Source organism: Pyrus communis, chromosome 4, assembly GCF_963583255.1.
Source record: "Pyrus communis chromosome 4, drPyrComm1.1, whole genome shotgun sequence".
Classification (NCBI taxonomy): domain Eukaryota; kingdom Viridiplantae; phylum Streptophyta; class Magnoliopsida; order Rosales; family Rosaceae; genus Pyrus; species Pyrus communis.
Window position 1 is genome coordinate 4,990,424 of NC_084806.1, and position 19,394 is coordinate 5,009,817.

General features: G+C 35.7%; 1 protein-coding gene and 1 long non-coding RNA gene across 2 annotated transcripts; one reads left to right on the forward strand and one right to left on the reverse strand.

Moving 5' to 3' along the window:
• Positions 1-6,140: 6,140 nt before the first annotated feature.
• On the forward strand, positions 6,141-8,308 carry LOC137732384 (uncharacterized). The gene is made up of 3 exons (XR_011068332.1): positions 6,141-6,379; positions 6,471-6,570; positions 7,989-8,308. It is a non-coding gene; the product is annotated as an uncharacterized lncRNA (long non-coding RNA).
• A 137-nt stretch (positions 8,309-8,445) lies between these two features.
• Positions 8,446-9,715, reverse strand: LOC137732383 (uncharacterized). The gene is made up of 3 exons (XM_068471693.1): positions 9,251-9,715; positions 8,985-9,151; positions 8,446-8,882 (listed from the first exon to the last, which is right to left on the reverse strand). The coding sequence occupies exons 1-3, from the start codon at positions 9,537-9,539 to the stop codon at positions 8,715-8,717; spliced, it is 624 nt and encodes a 207-aa protein (XP_068327794.1). The 5' UTR covers positions 9,540-9,715; the 3' UTR covers positions 8,446-8,714.
• Between the last annotated feature and the right edge of the window lie 9,679 nt (positions 9,716-19,394).

Genomic DNA, 19,394 nt, shown 5'->3' on the forward strand with positions numbered 1-19,394 from the left:
TTAATGTAATTTAATTATGATTGGAACTTACTAATTAATCAATTCATGCAACATGGAATTACCTCATTAGTCCAGCTGGCTTTGGTTTTTTTAGTGGGAGCCATGAAGATTAATTTGGACCACACGGATCTGTCACCAAATGCCAATTAATTGGGATCCACCATATTCTTCTATCCTCCCCCACTAAAAAGGTCACCCATTAAACAAAATGCAGGTCCTCAGGTTCGGTGATCAACAACTGATAAACCTAATTTATTCACAATTAGCCCACCTCGCAGCCCTATGGGTGATATGTGACAAAAAAGCTTAACTTTAATTAAAACATAAGTGTGACGGGAAATAGGACAAACCGTGGAGCGCAATGACATTGCTATCAAACAAACCGTGAATCTTTATCGAAGATCATATATATTTTTGACTTTTCCACAGCAGCCATATATCGATGGTGCTGTTTACACCAAAGTAGGTACAAATGCCATGCTCATAGAATATGCTTTTATAGTCCCTATGGTTGGTTTAAGGTTGCTCAAATTTTTTCAGAAGCAGCCTCTTAAAAAAGTTGGAACTAAAATTGTGTTTAGTAAAAGAAAAAAAAAAGTGTTTGTTTTCAAAACCATGGGTCTAAAACAGCATAATAAAACAGAAGCAATCCTAATCATTATTCTAATTAAAAAAATTATATTTTTTCAAGAAGACATGTTACTTTAACTTTTAATGAAACTTTTATATTGACAATATTATCCATTTTTTTCTATTTTTCTAAAAGCATTTTAGCATTATAATTCATCAAACATCTATTTATTATTTTTCGCAGATATTTATTTTCACATCATAGCAAAAATAATTAAAAAAAAAGTACATCAATCCGAAATTAGCCCTAAGTCACATGAGCAGTAGGGTTTTTCAGGGCTCCTTGGGTATAATTTGATGGCGGTATATCGGACCCGCGATGGTGACATGGCGCCTTCTCATTGGATATAAAAAGGTGGAACGTTTTGTTTTGTTTTGAATAGCAATAGGATGGTGGTGGTGCCTATGTAAATTTGGATATTGTAGGCAATTTCCTCTCCTCATTATTTATCCCTCCCAATTCCCTTCATGATCAAGGTTAAGAAGTAAAGTGTGGGGAGTTTGGGTTGTTGATGATTAACAAGTTGCCATCATTCACTTATTATATAACAAGCATATGTTGAAATATTGGATGTGGTAATTGACAATCATGCATCGACTGTTGAATTGTTGAGAAACTTGAGATTGTATGTAGACCATATATCAATAAGAGGATCACATGTGTATAACTCAAATAATTACAATAACCAATGTCTAGTGATTTTTATTTTTTCCCAAGTACATATCAAGATTAAAGGTTTAACATTAGCTGAACTCGATCGCTCATTTTAGAATGAAAATAAGCGTTCCATCTCTTAGGCTGTAAGTGATATCAATATATGGCTATTTAATTTGTTTATCTTAGATTGTATATGAGGGAAAAGGATCCTCACTGGATCCTCTTTGTAGGATCCTTTTCTGTATATGAGAGAATGGAATTGCATGGGCCCAACCCTTTTATTTTTCAGTGATGAAAACTTGTCCACGTACTTTTTTTTTGTTAGAAAAAGTTTAGAGGGGAGGAGAGGTTACCTCATTCCAGGGTCATGACGTATCATAAGCTTCATTGAGGACTTACAAAGAGGGTCTTAAGCATGTTTTTGGTTTTTATGCATCGCCCACTAAGATAGATTGCTGACAGCAGGACTTGAACCCAAACCTTGGTCTAGCGAAGAGAAAGATCCTTACAAACTCAACCAACCATCGTTGGCATCCACATACTTCTTTTTCTATAAACAAAAGGGTTTTAAAGTGAGGAGTCCAAAGTATAAACCCTAAAGCCAAAATTTCTCTCTCTCATACTGCTAAAGTGAGAGGTTTGGGGGTGTAGGGAACAGAATTTTGCTCTTTAACTACTCCTTTTCTTGTGGAATTTTCAACTCTTCGAGCCCAATGACAAAGATAGACGACCCTAATATCCTTTAAACGTCATTTTACGTTGTAAAAAACATGTTCGTGGGGTTTCTGCAAAAGACCATAGGTCCCTTAGACCTGAAGGGTTCAAAAGCTTAGAATGATGCTGAATATTTCAATATCAGGGTTTAAACTTTACGCTCAATGCAAGACACCACCACTCTCAAGTCCTTGAAATACTCATTGTCCCCATCCCCATGTAAAAATAAAATAAAATCAATCTAAAAGAAAAGATGTTCAAAACAAAAAAACTGGGAAATTGGTTAAAATTGGTAAAATGATTATTTTTTCAATATGTTGTCAATATTTAATCGTTATATTGTCAAATTTTTATCCTTTAGTAATTTATACGTTATCGGTATTTAATTTTAATTAGTTATGCAATTAATTCGATTTTGATAATTTTAGTTGATTTTTTAAGAAAATTTGATCATATGCCCCATCAACACTAGTAAAATTCATGTTGTGCCGAATGACACGTAAATGTATATAAAGGGTAGTACTATTCATACACTTCTTTTTACATTTCAGACACTCATCTCAATTTTTGCCTATCAGATTGAATAAATTGAAGAAGACCAAAAAACATAAATTAACAAAATGTGTGGGAGAGGTAAAAGTGGAATCGTGTATGTCATCCCCTCATATAAAAAGAGATAGTATGTGTATGGGGAGGCCTTGTGCATATGTTTGCCTTTATTTTTACAACTTGATCAAATCAAAACTGGAGAGTCTTTGGATGCCAGAAAAAGAAGTTGAAAGGGGTAGGAGATGGAAATGCACGAGGGCCGGTTGGCTATTCTCGAGGGAGCGTGTACGTTTCTGATATTTTCTTCTTTCTTTTGCTTTTTTGATAGTGCCTGGAGCTGGACCTCCATTGCCAAGAGTGGAGACAAAAGGGTTGTCTGTTTAATCATCAATATAACATTCAACAGCCACCACAATCTCTCTTTGTTTAGATCATATCATGCATATATGTCCATCTTAATTAATTATATATGTGCACATAACATAAAACATGTTTCTTTTCTTGTCATAATTTCATCAAAAGCAAAGAAAGTGCAACAAAATGTCTTTTGCTATAGTAAAAAGGAGCATGTGGTTGAGTCGTTATTATAGTAAAACCCTAATCAACGATGCATGTTAATAGCTTGAAATCTAACGTGTTATACCGTATGAGAAAAGAAAGTTATTATATATGTGAGGCTAAACAAATCACTAGACAAGTAGATTGCAAAAAGAATACTTAAACCAAGTATGAATGATAGATAAATATGACTTGAGTTTACTAATATGTCGTATGACTTAACTCAAAAAGACATTTGTAGCCGAAAGATCCTACTCAGACTGCATTACAAAATGATCAGGACAAAGAAAGGATTAGAGAATTCCCTAATTATGTTTAGGTATAGAAGACCGACTGTGAAAGGTTGGCCTGATTGTTGAAAATTTGGAGGGTTGAAGGCATAGACCCCTATATCTTGGGTGAAAACCCATATAATTAGTCTAAAAAATGAAATATACGCCTAATTGAAAAGAGAATACAATTATTTCCTTTAATAATTTGGTATTACTATTAAGAGAAATTGAATAATGGTATTGATTAGTTTCTTTGTCTCATGAACATGCTCTAGTTCTTAAGTGGCATAGCACTTCTCCCCTCTGTCTTTGCATCTGGGATACGTTACAAAAAGAAAAAAGAGTAAGGGTGGATGCATGTAAACAATTATTTCTAGTGCATTCCAGTTCAACTACCCAAAGAGGAAAGAGAATCAAAACAAAAAGAAAATCTTCAAAATGAAACCAAGACAGGAGACTTTGTATCTCAATCGAATAAGAACTCAATTATTCATTCGAAATTTCGTATTTGATTCTCTCTTATCGTAGAATACCGATTCTCTAAAAAAATGAGAAAATATAAAGAAAACTAGAGAACATAACGGAGAGTTTGGAATTTGATGTGGACTTATCCATAGACTAACAATCGCTTTAATTGAGGTGGATGATTTTGTTTAGCACAAAGATTCCACCAAAATGTTTAATTTTGTTAATGCAAAGTTGCAAAGAAAGTTCACATTGCTTGAGGATTAACGTGTTAAATTAGTTGACCAAAAAAAAAAAAGAACGTGTTTAATTAGTAGACACACTTTTCGCCAGACTTTAGAAATTATTCCAAAACTCTTCTCTCAATTTGTTTTGTGGGTAATGTTAGAGAGACTAAATTTGCAAACTAAATGATGTATCGCCAATAAGAATGAGCATGTTTATCAACGCTTAAGTTAAACCAATCATCAACTTCCATGTCCTTTACTTTTCAAAATTTTGTCAACAAATTTAGTTTCCGTATCATTCCCTTGTTTTGTAGTTGCCTTTTCCACCTGGTTCTTCAAAAAGTGGCTGTCGTGGTGAAGCTATCAGTATGTCCCCATTTTAAGGAAAAACAAAATTTGGCTGGCTCCTCCCAATGTGTTAATGTTTGGGCCCAAAATATTATTGCTGGGCCGAGCAGCAGAATGTGTTCGGCCCAAGGAGATGATAAATACTATGGGCCGAATAATAGGGCCCGGGCCAGCTAACAGGGTCAGCCAAATCCTATCATAAGTAGTCCAGATAAATAGAAAGGTCGAGGAAGTCCTGGTGCAACTAGGATTCTCGACCAGCAAGGAATGAAGTCCCGAAAAGAAGGAAAATTTAGAATCCCAGTAGGAGTAGGTTTGTTCGAGGAAGAAGCAAAATGGGACAAGGACTCCCAATCCAAATCGGAGTCGGTTTCAAGGAATGGGGCACTATAAATATAAGAAATCATGCAAACAGAAAGGACCTTAAAATCAGCATACAATTGCCCCGCGCAAAACCTCTCAACACCTTGAGATTTTTTCCTTTTCTTTTCCTGCCGACACACCTTCAGTTTGGATAAACAGCACTGTGGAAGCGCCCGGCGAGCACCTTCAGTTTGGATAAACAGCACTGCTGCCGCAGAATCAGCCGACCAAGAAGCATCTTCAGTTTGGATAAACAGCACTGCGTCGAGGTCGACCGATTATCTATCCAAGTCTCGGTCGAGAAAGGTTTTCGAACCTTTGTTGGCAGAGGTCACCTTGCTAGCCTTCTCGGCATAGTTAGGTGTTACGAATTACATTGCTCGGCGTACTGGTCGCCGAGTGGTTTTATGATTGGATACTCACAAGTGAGTTTCAGGGTTCGGCATTCCGACGGCCGAACTACGTTTACCATCAAGACATACATCACGTTCGAGTACCTGTGCCCATACACCTTGGTCTCGATTCGACGTGCTTATACTCTCACGAATATAATCACAATGACCGAATCGGGCTCGGACGATTTGTGAACTCCGCAGAATTAGCAGCCTTGTCTTCAGGCTGTAGAACCCAGAGACCGAGAGTGTTCCTTCCTCAGTCGCAATCGCAAGTTAAAGAAGTCAGCAATGCGCTCAAAGCTACATCAACAAATTTTACTCCTCGGCCAGGCTTGGCCGACAAGTTGGCACGCCCCGCATTCGACCGAAGGACGTAGTTAGCTTACTAGTTACTCGGCCTGTGCGCCACGTAGGTTTTGTAATTTTTAGGGTCAACAGTTAGTAAACTAGTAATTTATAATCTCGCGCGGCTCCTAAGTAACAAACAAAGTACAATAACATGTGGTATCCAAAATTTTATCATAACGTTGAAAAAAAACTTTCATTTTGTTCTAACCTTCAGGAGTTTCCATTTGCATCTAAAAATTTTCTCATTTTACAACTTATTTTACACACACAACAATAACACATTCTCGCCTAGAAGTTTTCCTTTTGTGTTACGATCATATAGAACAACTTGTGTTCGCACGGAAACTACGTTATATGCAGAGTAACTCTTAAAAAAGCATGCAATATCTTATATGTCAATCACAAGTTATGTCAAAACTACTTTAATCAAACAGTCTTATATAAATTTTTCACAGTAGTTTAGAAAGCCACAGAGGCCCATAAGATCTGAAACCCAAGCGTTAGCCAGCGACCCTAAAATACTGGCCCATTAAAATTCTACGACAAATCCAATCGGCCCAATTCAAATAATATTGACGTCGTTAGAATCATATACGGCATTCCGTATGTCGTCGTGTACTCCTTACCAGTGGCGCTCCACACGCCCAGGGTGGCTGTTTGCCCTCTCTCGTTTGGAGCCCAGCACTCGCTCCTCCCTCCAAAACCCCATAATCGGCCGTTATTCATATTCTTCGTCCGCCATTAAAACCCATATTCCGAAACGCCCGCCGAATAGCCGCCAAGAGCCACGGCGGCGACGCCCCACAAGTATACTTTATCCTAACCCAATTACCCAATTCGCAGAACTTGCAAGTATGTTTGAAAATTCATGCCTTTTTTTTCTTCTTTCTGGAATATGAAATGCATGTTTGATTGTGTAATTAGCTTGAATTGTATGTTGCAGGAGACCCAGAAGTTCAGGGCTGAGCATTCCAGGAGGCTGTTGAAGGAGAAGGAGACTTTTGGGCCTGACCTCCACGGTGGTGATAGGCGTCTGTGTAGAGGTATGTTAATCTTCCTGTAACCAAATTTAGATTCATATTTCCAATGGGTTTTTCATTTTCCTTTTCCCCTTTTCTCTGAGGAACAATTAGTTGATAAAAATGATAACCTTAGTAGTGTAATGTGAGGGAAGTTAATTGAAAAGATTAAGGGAATAGTACAAAGAGGATACTCTGCAAGTCTGCGGCTACCATTACCCCTAGGGAGTAGGAACTATTACACAAGGAAAATTACCGAATCAAATGCAAAATTGACTATGGTTGTCTCCCAACGTATCAAAACCATATGCTGCCTTGTTAGCTTCTTGGAAAAATATGATTTAGCCTATGGTTATGAATTTGAGGGAAACTAATAAAATGCCATTGTTTTCCCTCACGCTTGTAACTCAAGTGGATAAAAGTATTCACCCCGCAAATGCCTGAGTTCGAAATTTTGGACCCAATTTTGCTTGTAAAAAATGATTGACTAACGCTGAACATGTAACTGTGTGTATGAGCGGTAACTGGATCATCTAGTACTAGAAATAGGACTTGGTTGTCAACTTGTGGTGCACCCAAAACTCTCTAGGGCAAAATTAATGGGCTGACATTTATTGTTCTCGACTTTCTGGTGGTGACTTAGAGTTGATTACCGATGTGACATGTGTTCTTAGCATTCATGGCATCTCTAATCTGTGATCTGAGTGTTGGATTTGATTTCTGACTCACTTATAGGCGTGGTCACCTATTTTTTCCATGACTGGAAAAATTCAGCAGATCCTTTGGTTTCTAGTTGGATAATTACTGCACTTTACTATTGTGATTTGTTGAAGTTCGGAAAAACTGTAATCTGAAACCGACCCTTGATTCGAAGTGGAGTGCATTTTTGGTCACCAGTTCACCAACGCATTGATAGTCGTTTGTGTGATTTAATGGCAATTAATGTGGTGGTGATGCTCACCACCACTTAAAGCGGCGAGCAAAATATTTCATTCGAAGAGTGCATGGCAACAATGTATGACACGATATAAGATGAATTGGTTACCAGACGAGCCCTAGTTTCGAACTATCATTTCTTATGGAATGATGATTCTATTGGCACTGAAAAAGTTGATCTGGAAACTCTCTCCACCTTTTAATTTCAAATGCAAGCCATGACCGGCTGGAGGGGGAAAGGGATATGAGGGATTTCCTTTTCAAATTTTAAGTTCTTACCCCAATTGTATGATAAAGATTGATACTTGGGGCCTTTGAGTTGCAACTTTTTTGGTGCAAGCCAACCCTTTATGTGAATCACCAAAACATTTGTTTCCTTTCTTTTCTAATATCTTTGGTGTGTGAGTGAGCCTGTGAGGCCACGAGTTTTGCTTGACCCGTAAAACAGTACAATAATTGAGCCTTTGGACAAATATCTGACTCAACTCCCCTGTATTATTTTCCAGACAGCTTCCATTCTTTCTGGCAAATGTTTTGACTTATTGCTACCTACAATATCAATATGTGGTGCATGAAGCTAAAGTCTAAACTGCTGGGAGGTAGATTCGAACTTGGATGTATAGGGTAGAGAACATCCGCTGTAGCTAATGTGGCTGCGCCCACGTCTACAAAGTTAGATTGCATTACTATTTGAATGACTCAGAATTAACCAATTTAATTTGTTGTTTCAACCCAAGTAATCAGTGACTTCTTGCACAAGGAGTATGGAGGACCTGGGACATTGTTGGCAGAGCCTTGCACTGAGATATTGGTTGCTCTGAAAGAGAAGGAACTACCAGGAGCACCTTTGGCTGCAAGAACATCTCGGCTTTGGGCTCAAATCTACCTTGATCGAGACTGGGAAATCAGGAACTCGAAATCGCAAAAATGATGTTTCTTTTGTAATCAACAATATTGTAAATTTAATCTAGTTTTGTATTTCTCCAGATCATTTGTTTATCAAACACCCAAAAAAAAAAATGGGGAAAAGACCCATTGTCTACCAGGAAACTCACACTTCTAATACAATGTCAGATTCGGTGCTTGTTTTTTGCGTGTTGCTATACAGATGGATTATTGCTTTCAACATGGAATGAATTTTGTGGGGGATGTGATTGACATTGAATTAGAAAACTTGGCACCCGATTCCATGAATTTCTGGTTATCGATCCATTTCGCCCTCACTCTATTGCCTACTTTGCATTTTGTTCGCTTTCGATGTTTGGAAATCGCTGATCAGTTACGCCCTCGGAGATGCTCTGCAACGAGGGGCGCCAAGACTTCGACCTCAGCGCAGCAGCAGCCGCAGCAGCAGCATTCGCTGATGATGTCCTTGGTCGGTGCCTTTCGCGTTTTGAAGCCTGAAATTATCCACATGGCTAAAGCATTAGTATTTGATATTTCCAACCGATAACAAGTTTTTCAAAACGAAAAGATTATAAGGGTTGTTCAAATCTACATACATGGTTGATATTTTCCTTCTCATCAGATTTCGTTGCTTCTGCTGCCTCTTCGCAGCCCGAACAACCTGAATTCTCCTTCCCTTGCTCCGTTCGCAACTTCTCGAGCACTTCGAGCTGCTGTTTCTTCGTTTTCGCATACTTTTTTGCCTTCAAAACCTTCATAACCTCTACAAAATCCACCAAAAAAAGCCCAAACATCAAACACAGAACCTTTCAAACCAAACAACCACCTCAAACTCCAAAACACAAACACACAAATCTCATACCTTGAGTGGTGACCAGCCGGTAGGCATGGCCGAGAGCGAGAGTTTCGTTCGGCCGGAGAAGCTTAATGCGAGTGAAACGCACCGCTTTGCCGTGCTCATCCTCGTGATTCTCTGCTACTTGTTTGTGATTTTGTTCGGAAACCGGCAATGGAATGATGAGGGAAACGTAGTGACCGGGGTTCAACCTCATCACCTCACTCGCACTTATAGGACAATACATCCTCTCTATCTTCCCACTCGGATGCTGTATCACCAGAGCTGCTGCATCAATGGCTTGACAGTTCCCCATCTCTCTCTAAAACCTCTCTCTCTCTAGATTCCAACGAAAGAAGACGACGATGACGACGACAATGAAGATAGAGAGATAAGGAGGAAGAGGAAGAAGAAGAAGGAAGTCACTTTCTATACAGCTCTCCTCCCATATGCTCACACCCCACAAACCCCAAAAGATATTAGCAAAAATAGGTTAAGCCTAAAAAAGGTTTAAAATTTTTTCTTAGAATGCCGTCCACCCATCTCTCTCTCAGTTCCCCAACTAACTCATGCTACGTGATTTATATTAAACCTAATTAACATTAATTAAGCAACGAGTAAGAGAGCACCGGCTTGGTGATTACGAAGCGGGTCTAGTGCCACGTGGAGAGATACTAGATGGTAGTGGTTTGGAAGGACATGCTCGGCGGTATCGACGGAGTCAAGGTTTAGGGACTTGGGAAAAACCGAAGCTACTAATTTGTGTAAGAAAAAAAATTATATGACCAAAGCGGCAGAGGCAGTGCGTGCGTGTGCTAAGATTCTTTTGCTTTAAGTATGGACAATCGACAACGACACCCCATCACACACTATTTTGGCGAGGTACTAACTATGTGTTTGGTTGCCGAGAAAATGGGAGAAAAGACGGATTCCGGAATGTGAAAAATGCAGTGCGATTGGAACTCTTTATACATGTTGCGTCCACTGATAACCATGCATGATTTATTTTCTGTAAAAAAATTTTGAATTATGTATGAGTAGTACTCATTGAACATGGCGGCTGCTATGCGTATAAAGCAACCCACTAATGTGTGTGTGTGTGTGGAAATATTTAAGCACTGTGTATACACAACTTTTCGTACAAGCTTCAGTGTCCAATGCAATTTTGAGTAGGACTGGATAAAAGTGATATCTCTAAATATTTAATTAGAGATTTCAGTGTTTCTAATCGTAACCTTGATCTATTTATCAAACCATCTACTTGCCCATCTCTAATTTTTTGTTATTTCTAAATTTATATTTTCACAAGTAGAATTATGAAAAAAAATTAGGGTGATTACTTTCATGTCACGTTGCATGGTGATTAATACTTAAAATAAAAAATTAGATAATATGACCTCATTTAGTAGAATGATTAAACAATTTCACAAAGAAACGAGTCTCACTATATTATGTAACAATTGACACTATATAAGTACAACTTTCAATGTACACTTCATATATCGACTATTCGGACTACCCTACTAGATAACCCATAACTTGAATCATAACTTTTCGTTTATAATTCCGAATATGCAACACATTTCCTGTTTTGACTTTGTAATATTTGTCACTTAACTTGCCGAAATAGTTTTCACTCCAAACCACCAATATTCTAAGAAGGTAATGTTAGAGACATTATTTTTTAAATCAAATTTTGTAAACCATATGATGCGATTACTGACAGTTGATTTTCTTTTTTAAGTTTTATTTTATTGCTACATTATGTGATTTAAAAATATTATCTCTCTAGTAGTTTCTTTCTAAGAAAATTAAAAAAAAAATAGTCGCCCATGGTGATTAGTAGTTGAGTAATGGTTTAGGGTTTCAATATTCCAAAGAATGAGAACTTAGGTCGCGGACATGCATATACAACAAAAACAATCGTTTCAACCCACTTATAAAATTATAATTCGTTATATTTAAGGGCTAATTGAGATTATCACTTAGTACTATGTTATAGTGGTATTCATATTTACTTGTAAGCGAAAGATCTTAGGTTTGATTATCGTCAAAGGTAAATTTGAATCACATTATTGCTAACTTATTGTGAAACTAAATTCACTTCTTCTTTTTAGTACAGATAATATCATTTATTACAAAAATAAAAAATAAAAAAATGACTAATTAAGATAAAACAATCACAAATTACCCACAAATAAAGAAGATCACTGAAGTCGACTGCCATAATCAAATCATGTTTAAAAGTTTGGGAGCAAATCCTGACAGATGACATATCAAATTTACAATTGTTGTCACATAGTCGATTTGGAACCCCAAATCATGTTACACAAGCAGAACATATAATTCGAGCAAATGAAGAAGGAAAATTGTACAATTTTCTGGTCTATGTTTAAAAAAAATATTTATCCTTGGATAAAGAGCAAAAATCCTGACCACTTAAGAGAGAAGATGGCAATCTTTCTGACAGTCTTTGACTATCAATGTACATCTGATTTAAGTAAGCTATAAACATATGAGGTTAATTAAAAACCTTATATATAACTAATAGAAATAATTTGAAAATTTTGAATTTTAATAATATAGACGAAATAAAGAGTAAAATAAATAGTACCAAAATTAATTTTTTAATGTAAAAATATGATTTTTTGTTAAAATGAACCATACATGAAACTTTTCGTTAAAATTCTCTATATAATATAATCACATATTGTTCATATGTAAACATCCCTTGGTTAATGTCACGTCTGTGTGTGTAAGCCATGTGAGGTGTTCGGGAGAATTTTTTTTGGCTCACATATTTAATGAAAAAATGGACTATTTCTTGTTCAATGGTGACTTAAGTAGGACACCCAATAATTTTACATACAAAACGGCCTTAACTACTTATGGATTTGGGTGTGACAGTCATTAATTAATAAAAAATGTTTTTATAAATTATAAATCCCTTTGATTTTTATATTGGTCCTTGAAATTGGTCAAATTCTTCATTTTAGTCTTTAACTTGAAAATCAATTAATATCGTCTCTGAAATGATGTTACAAATTAATGTATTTATTATTTTAGAATTTCGTTAAAATTTTGTTTATGTGCCTACGTGGCACACATTTGGAATCTACTACTACAACAATATGGTGCCATGTGGAAAATTCAAAAATTAAATTCTTTTAAAATTTTAAAATCCATTAAAAATAAAATAATATTCCACAAAAATAAAATAATAAGATAAACTAAGAGTAACAAAGAAAAGGATCTCATCCTCCTTGATTTGCAACATCAAGGATTAAATCAATTAAAATAAATAATAAGATCAACCAAATCGGCACACTAATAGAATGTTTGCAGTGTTAAGTTCTAAGGATGAGATTAATTGATTTTTAAATTTAGAGACCAAAATAAAAAATTTGGTTAATTTGAAGAACTATTTGTGATAAAAAAAATTTATAAAGTATATATCCCTTCACTTTTTATAATATTTGGACAGCTTAAAATAGAAGAACCGGATGACTTTCAAAAATTTCAATAATAATAAAATAATAATACAGATGTTCATAGGTTGCAGCTTGTGGGGGCGGCAAGGAAAGATTAGGTCTTGAATGTCTGTTCCTCCTTGGCCTCTAAACATTCTTGAAATCAAGAACTTAACATGCATTTTAGTATTATTTTTCTGTACTTGTAAGTGAAGAGTCTGAAACTTAACTCATCTTAATGACGAATTTGATACTAATTGATTAAAATTGACCAATTGTACGGTTTAACTCAATCCCTCACCGCTCAGTGTAAATACATATACATATACAGATATATATATATATATATATATATATATATATATATATTGTATAAAAAACATTCTTGATATCTGATTAAAGTTTAAACCCTTGACACCAACCAGTGGACTTTGAAAAGGGTCTTGTTTAATTAGTGTAGGGTTTGTTCTTCTTGTTCTTTTCTTCTTGTTATGGACAAATGGGTTTCAATGCGTTTCTTTCTCCACATTCTTGCCCCTCCATAATACTAAACACAAACCATTCATTTTAACAAATTTTTTAAGTTTATTTTCTCTAAACAATGGATCGAATCGGAGTGTCGAAGATTCCGATGACATTAGGGGAACAAAAAAAAGCAAAATTAAGGAAAGAAGAGGAAGGATACTGTAACTGGTGTCACTTGCTTTAGTTTTTGTTCATGCATCAGGATCACAAATCTTACTGAGGAACTATACTTAACTGTATTTTAATTAGGAGATGTTTGTTAGATATAAATATGGGGATGGATTTGTGGCACCACTTTTTTTGTATAAATTTTTTTATAAATGTTTTTGTAGGGCTCATTTCGTAATAAATTTCAACAATCTAAACCGTCAATCTTTTAAGTCTACCCTCAAAAATCATGTCTACCAAAAATCACAAAATCTGAAATTATATGATCGTTGGATAAGAGTTTATGGGTTTTTTGTAGAACTGTATTCGTTTATTTTTCTTTTCACAAATGAATGTTTTAATGATTTTGGATTTGTTCAATGTTTTGCAAAGATGATATTTAAATTATATTTTAAAAAATAGACGCTTCTAATTGTTAAAATACATTATACAATGAGCTTGATAAAAATATATGTTAAAAGTTGTGGAAAAAATAATCATATCACGGATCGGCGGATATATAATAAGCTTGCGTTTTGGGTTGCAGACGCACTGTACGGAACAGTGTTAGGATCACGTAGTGAAGCATGTGAATGCTATTTAAGGACCATGGTTTTCCTCCCTGGTGCCCTCCAATTTAAAGGTCAAAACGTGAGGGCTAGTCATAATTGCATGTTATTTGTGCCACGCTTGACTGAGAGTCAACCTACTGACTTTTCTAGGCGATTTTAATTTTTTTGATACAAGCGATTTTAGGAAAAGTGAATTCAATCAAAGGAGGACCAGATGATTTTCTTTGACCCTATAACTTTAAAAAAAATTAATATTTTAATAAACAATGCATGATCATATTTTTTTTATCATCTTTAATCAAGGGGTCAGAGGGCCATATGCCAAACATAGTTTTGTAAAAAAAATCATCTCCAACAGAGGGTCATAGGGCCAAATATAATTTATTATTTTAATTAAATTACTATGGTTACTTAAATTAAATTACCTCAATAATTTTACATTATGGATTGTCAATAATTTTTCGAGATGGAATCTCAATAATTTTACGTCTCGAATTTTGAGTGCCACATGTGGAAGTGTGAGTAACTTTGCAGATTTCTTGTCGATAAGGAATCTCAATAATTTTACGTCTCGGATTTCGAGAGTCACGTGTCGGTGTGTGAGTAGCTTTGCAGATTTCTTGTCGATAAGGAATCTCAATAATTTTACGTTCTCATGCCACAAACAAGTACCTACAACAGGATCTTGTTTCACATCTTTGGGCCAAAAGAAGCATGGAGTAGACGTTTAAGTTTTATGTTGTTAAATGTTTTTAAAAATGTCGTTTAAGTTTCATATTGTTAAATTTTTTTTTTTTATGTTGTATAATTTTTAAGTTGTTTAATGTTACTTAACGTTACTTAATGTTGTTTCATGTTACTTAATGTTATTTAATGTTGTTTACTGGCTTAGAAAGTTATAGGGAAAAAAAATAGAATTTTTAAAATTTTATAAAAAAATTTGTAAAAATCAAAATAAAAATTCAAATATAACGGCTAGCTGACGTCAGCACTTAGCACTAGTCGTTGTATTCAAACGTCCGCCCTGGCACGGGGCTGGCTAGTTGCTTGGGTTGGGCCAGCCGATTGGCCCTTTTCTCCTTTTCTGGCCCGGTGGGACCCACAAACCATTTGGCCTGGCCCTCGATTGGAGATGGTTTTCGTGCCATTTCATGCTATTTTCGGCCCTCTGGCCCTCTGCTTGGATTAGGCTATCTCCAACCGAGGGCTAGCCAGAGGGCTCGTTTTAACTCTCTAACCCTTCAAGATATTTGCCTCCGTCTCCAATCGAGGGCCAAAGGGCCATATGGCTCGTTTTAGCCCTGTCACAAAAAACCGTCTCCAACTGAGGGCCACAGGGCCAAACATAATTTATTATTTAAATTTAAAAACTACAACAACTTAAATTTAAAAACTACAACTTATATTTAAAAACTACAACTAAAATTTAAAAATGACAAATTAAATTTAAAAACTACAAATTAAATTCGAAAACAACATTAACTTATATTTAAAAACTACAACTTAAATTTAATATCCATAATCAACATCATCTTCATCATTCGCTATGGAAGGAGTATAGCCAGAGGTAAACAACTGTCGTCAGCTCATAATTTCTTTTTTTTTCCTATCAAAATAGGCCTTACTCATTGGAGTGTAATTCGAAGTGTTCCTTTCCATATTCTTATCATCCATCTCTTCTTGTATTTGCTTGGTCTGTTTTTCATGCCTACACTTCCTTTCTTCCGCCTCAAGGGCTTTTTCCTCCACCAATAATCGCAATGAGGCCGCCACTTCATGTTGAGCGACGTAATCATCATTTGCCTTACACTTTTCCTTTAACCTTCGCGCCTTGTTTCGTCCCATAGCCCTAGGTATGGAACCTTCACCCGAAGACGGATTTTCTACCCTTATTTGTTGAATGGTTGGAGATCCATCTTCATCCATATTTGCAGCTGAGGATGCAGTTCTGAAACACCGGTGTATGAGCTCTCTGTGGTGGATTTTCAAATAACACCCACCCTTTACAAATTTCCCAACAATTGTGAAACTAAAAGGGTTTCGAGCTGCTATCCATATACAATTCCTCTGCTTGGTGTACCTAGAAAAAAATTAAAGGAAATTAATTTATGAAATTAAATGTAATATAATTAAATATTTAAAATAAATTGTGAAAACACTTACTTCATCGTAGTAATTAGCGCCGCTTTCATGTCTATTTGCGGTTGCTAACAATGTTTGATGCCATTTGTTCAAACTTGGCTGAAGATGTTTCTTCCATCTTGAAGAACAACTCTCATGGTTTCAAATATTCATTGGAATGGTGCCTTCATAGAACTCTTAAGTATTTTTTGGACACACAAGTCCAAACACTGTCATTTGTTTGATAATTCCCCCTTACACTATCTTCCGACACCCATCTATAAGCCTTGCAAAGAGCTTCATCTTCTTTTCGAGTCCACGCCCTACCTTTCACTGCAGACGAGGCCATTTCAAAATTATTAAAAAAATTGAAGGATAGATTTTTGAAAGAGGAAGGAAAATATGAGAATTGAAATGGTGTAGGAATGGTGAAAATTTTGTGAGGAATGGTTTCGGTATTTATAGGAAAAAAAAATAGATTTTTTTTTAAAAAAAAAAAGCCCAAAAAACCTAAAAATAAAAATAAAAAATGAATCAATCGGTAACTGGCGCCAGCTAGCCGTTGAATTCAAAATTCTACGAGCCCTTTGGCCTAGCCCTCGGTTGGAGACGATTTTTGGGTTATTTTCGGCCTTATGACACTCTGGACCCTTAGGTTAGAGATAGCCTTAGTGTATCTGGTATTGTTGGCACACTGAAAAGATAAAAAAATTTCAGCAGAAGTGATGACCTCTCCCATTTTCACCTTTGTAAAAGGGATCAGTATTCCCCTTAAAAGTTAATCTCATTTTACTTGCCCAAACCCATGTCAATTCATCTAATCACATTTTACTAACTTAAGCCTTGGAGTGTTTTTAACCAATCAACTTTGGCGTTAGAAGATGGTAACCAAATTTTACACATAAACCTTAGAATAAAATGTTTTTTTTTTCTTCTACAAATTGCATTTTGTCCTAATAATCCAAACTTGAGTGCTTGTTTGTCATATGTTCTCCTAGGACTCTACAAGAACACATTATTAAAAGCATAAGATATGATTTAATCCAGTAGTGTAGCATCTAGTGGTTCTTAAGTGCAGCATCTCCATTGCACTCCACCTAGTGGATCAATTTTCATTTATTTAATTTCTCAGTGGATATAACTTTGGTTGGGAAAAGATTATCATACTTTAGAGGAGGGGATTTTCTTTTCTTTTCTTTTCTTTTCTAAAGGTGATATTAAACCACTATTAAAGATGTATCAATATTGTTAATTAAGCAGCAGCCTCGCTTGAGTAATATTTTAAGTAAAAAAGGAATTCTATCTTTCCTTAAGAGATTAAGCTTTTATTTTGATATGTTAGAATCTGATCAGGATTAACATTTTGACAACTTTAGTTTTCTAAAGATCATAATTGGTCAACGATAGTTGATAGGCTCGAGAAATGTTTGAAATTATAAATACTCCTGCAATAATATATACTCTAATTAACAGAATAATTTTTATATTGGCACATATGATTGGTCAGCAACATTCAGTCCTTAGTGAAAGAGGTACCAATGTTTGAACACTTACCTTTTTTCCCTTCTTTATGTCACACTCTCAAGAACAATTGGATAATTTGGATATAAACATATTTATGTTCACGTGACTAAGCAGAAACAGTCTTGCTCCATACACCTTTTGATGTGTACGCTTCTTTTTTTCTCTTTCAAACTTTTATGATTTATGAGAGCAATGGCTCCTTGGGCATAAATCTGCATGTCAGAAACAACAAGTGGATTGAATTGAATTATTTTGATAGGCAGAAAGATACCATCCATGGTGCTGATGAAATAGAAATTGACACAACCATTTTTGTGGTGGTCAGCTTGTCACCCTTGTGATTCTTTTTGGTTAAATCACATCAACATTTGAGTCTGCCTTGATTTTTTGAGACACATCAAGAACATAATAGGCTGAATCCTTGCCTTATCAGGAACAACCTCCTCATCTGTTATTCCTGAAAATTCTTGGTGATCTTTCTTGTTTCTTTGTATACATGCCTTTTTTGAAGTAAATAAAGCATCATTAGTGAGGGAAATTTCAGTAGGATCGCCTGATGATAATGTGGCTAGTTAAGCACTTTTATAAGAAGTGAAACCTTGTGTATTGGTGATCGTATTCCTACGTGAGGTGGATGATATTAACTAGTATTGAATAACTCATTTTTCAGTTTTTTTTTTATTTTTTGACCAAAAAAAAATAACTCAGTATTTTTTTTTAGGATGTGTTATCTACACATCTCATTTTACTTCTTACACACCATTTGTTAATTTTTATTTGTTGATTTTCTTCAATTTATCTCATCCGACGGCCAAAAATTAGAAGGGTGTGTAAAAAGTAAAATGGGGTGTGTGAATATCACTTTTTTTTTTTCTCCAGAAAAACTAATGAAAAAGATTTGAAATTTTTGAGTTTTAACGATAAGGACAAAATAAAGGCTAAAGTGAATAGTACCAAGATTGACTTTTTAGTGTACAAATGTGATTTTTTGTTAAAATGCATAATACCGAAAATTTTTCGTTAAAGTTCGTTTTTTCCTTTTACAAGAGTGACATGACCGGTGACATGATCAGGCCCTCTCCGTGCAATTTTCCTCATTTTAAGGGCCTAAATTTATTTCGTTTGTTTTTACAAAATGGGTTTGTCTACCCTGCGAAGCTTATTCTACATGGTGTACAGGAGTGTAAGCTCAAAGCCCTAGATACAGCTGGGATTTCTTAGTTCTTACACTTCATGAATGTGACAGATTATTTCGGCTTATATATGGGAGATTCTAACATATAATTGGAAGGTCCTAATGTGATGAGAGGTATGGCTCATGGGAAATTCTAACAAATAATTGGAAACATGTGTGGCTCGTGAGAGATTCTAACATATATTCGGAAATATGTGGTTGCGTGACGAGAGGTACAGGAAGAGAGAGATGGCCAAGTGTCTCCCTCCCCCACTCACCAGGGCTCATGACAGAACTGTTAAGACACATATATGAAGTATCGAAAGAGGTTAGCGAAGAGAGGTTGCTGGCATGGCCTATGCAGCAAATGCTGGAGGTCCCATTGGGCGTGTGGTGTCCCTGTCCCTTATTTTCTGCCTAATTTGTTCAGAAATAATTGTGGAATGGAACCAAAATCCAGGACTCCTTGTCCCTTTTTGAAACTTCAGAAGTTGCTTCAAATTTAAGTCACTGTGAGGTCCTTCTTGATGGTGGTAGAACCCATGTGCCATTGCCATGTCCATATGGATAGGCTTCCGCATTTTCAGCTTTTCTTTTGTTCAGTTAAGTATTTGAAAGCTGATTAAAAATATTTAAGT

What these genes read in the sequence shown, in the direction of transcription:
- LOC137732383 (XM_068471693.1), bottom strand. Translation starts at nt 9,539, where the DNA reads ATGGGGAACTGTCAAGCCATTGATGCAGCAGCTCTGGTGATACAGCAT. An exon ending in CCGGCTGGTCACCACTCAAG is followed by an intron (nt 9,152 to 9,250) that starts GTATGAGATTTG and finishes TGGATTTTGTAG; the next exon opens with AGGTTATGAAGGTTTTGAAG. An exon ending in AGAAGGAAAATATCAACCAT is followed by an intron (nt 8,883 to 8,984) that starts GTATGTAGATTT and finishes GGATAATTTCAG; the next exon opens with GCTTCAAAACGCGAAAGGCA.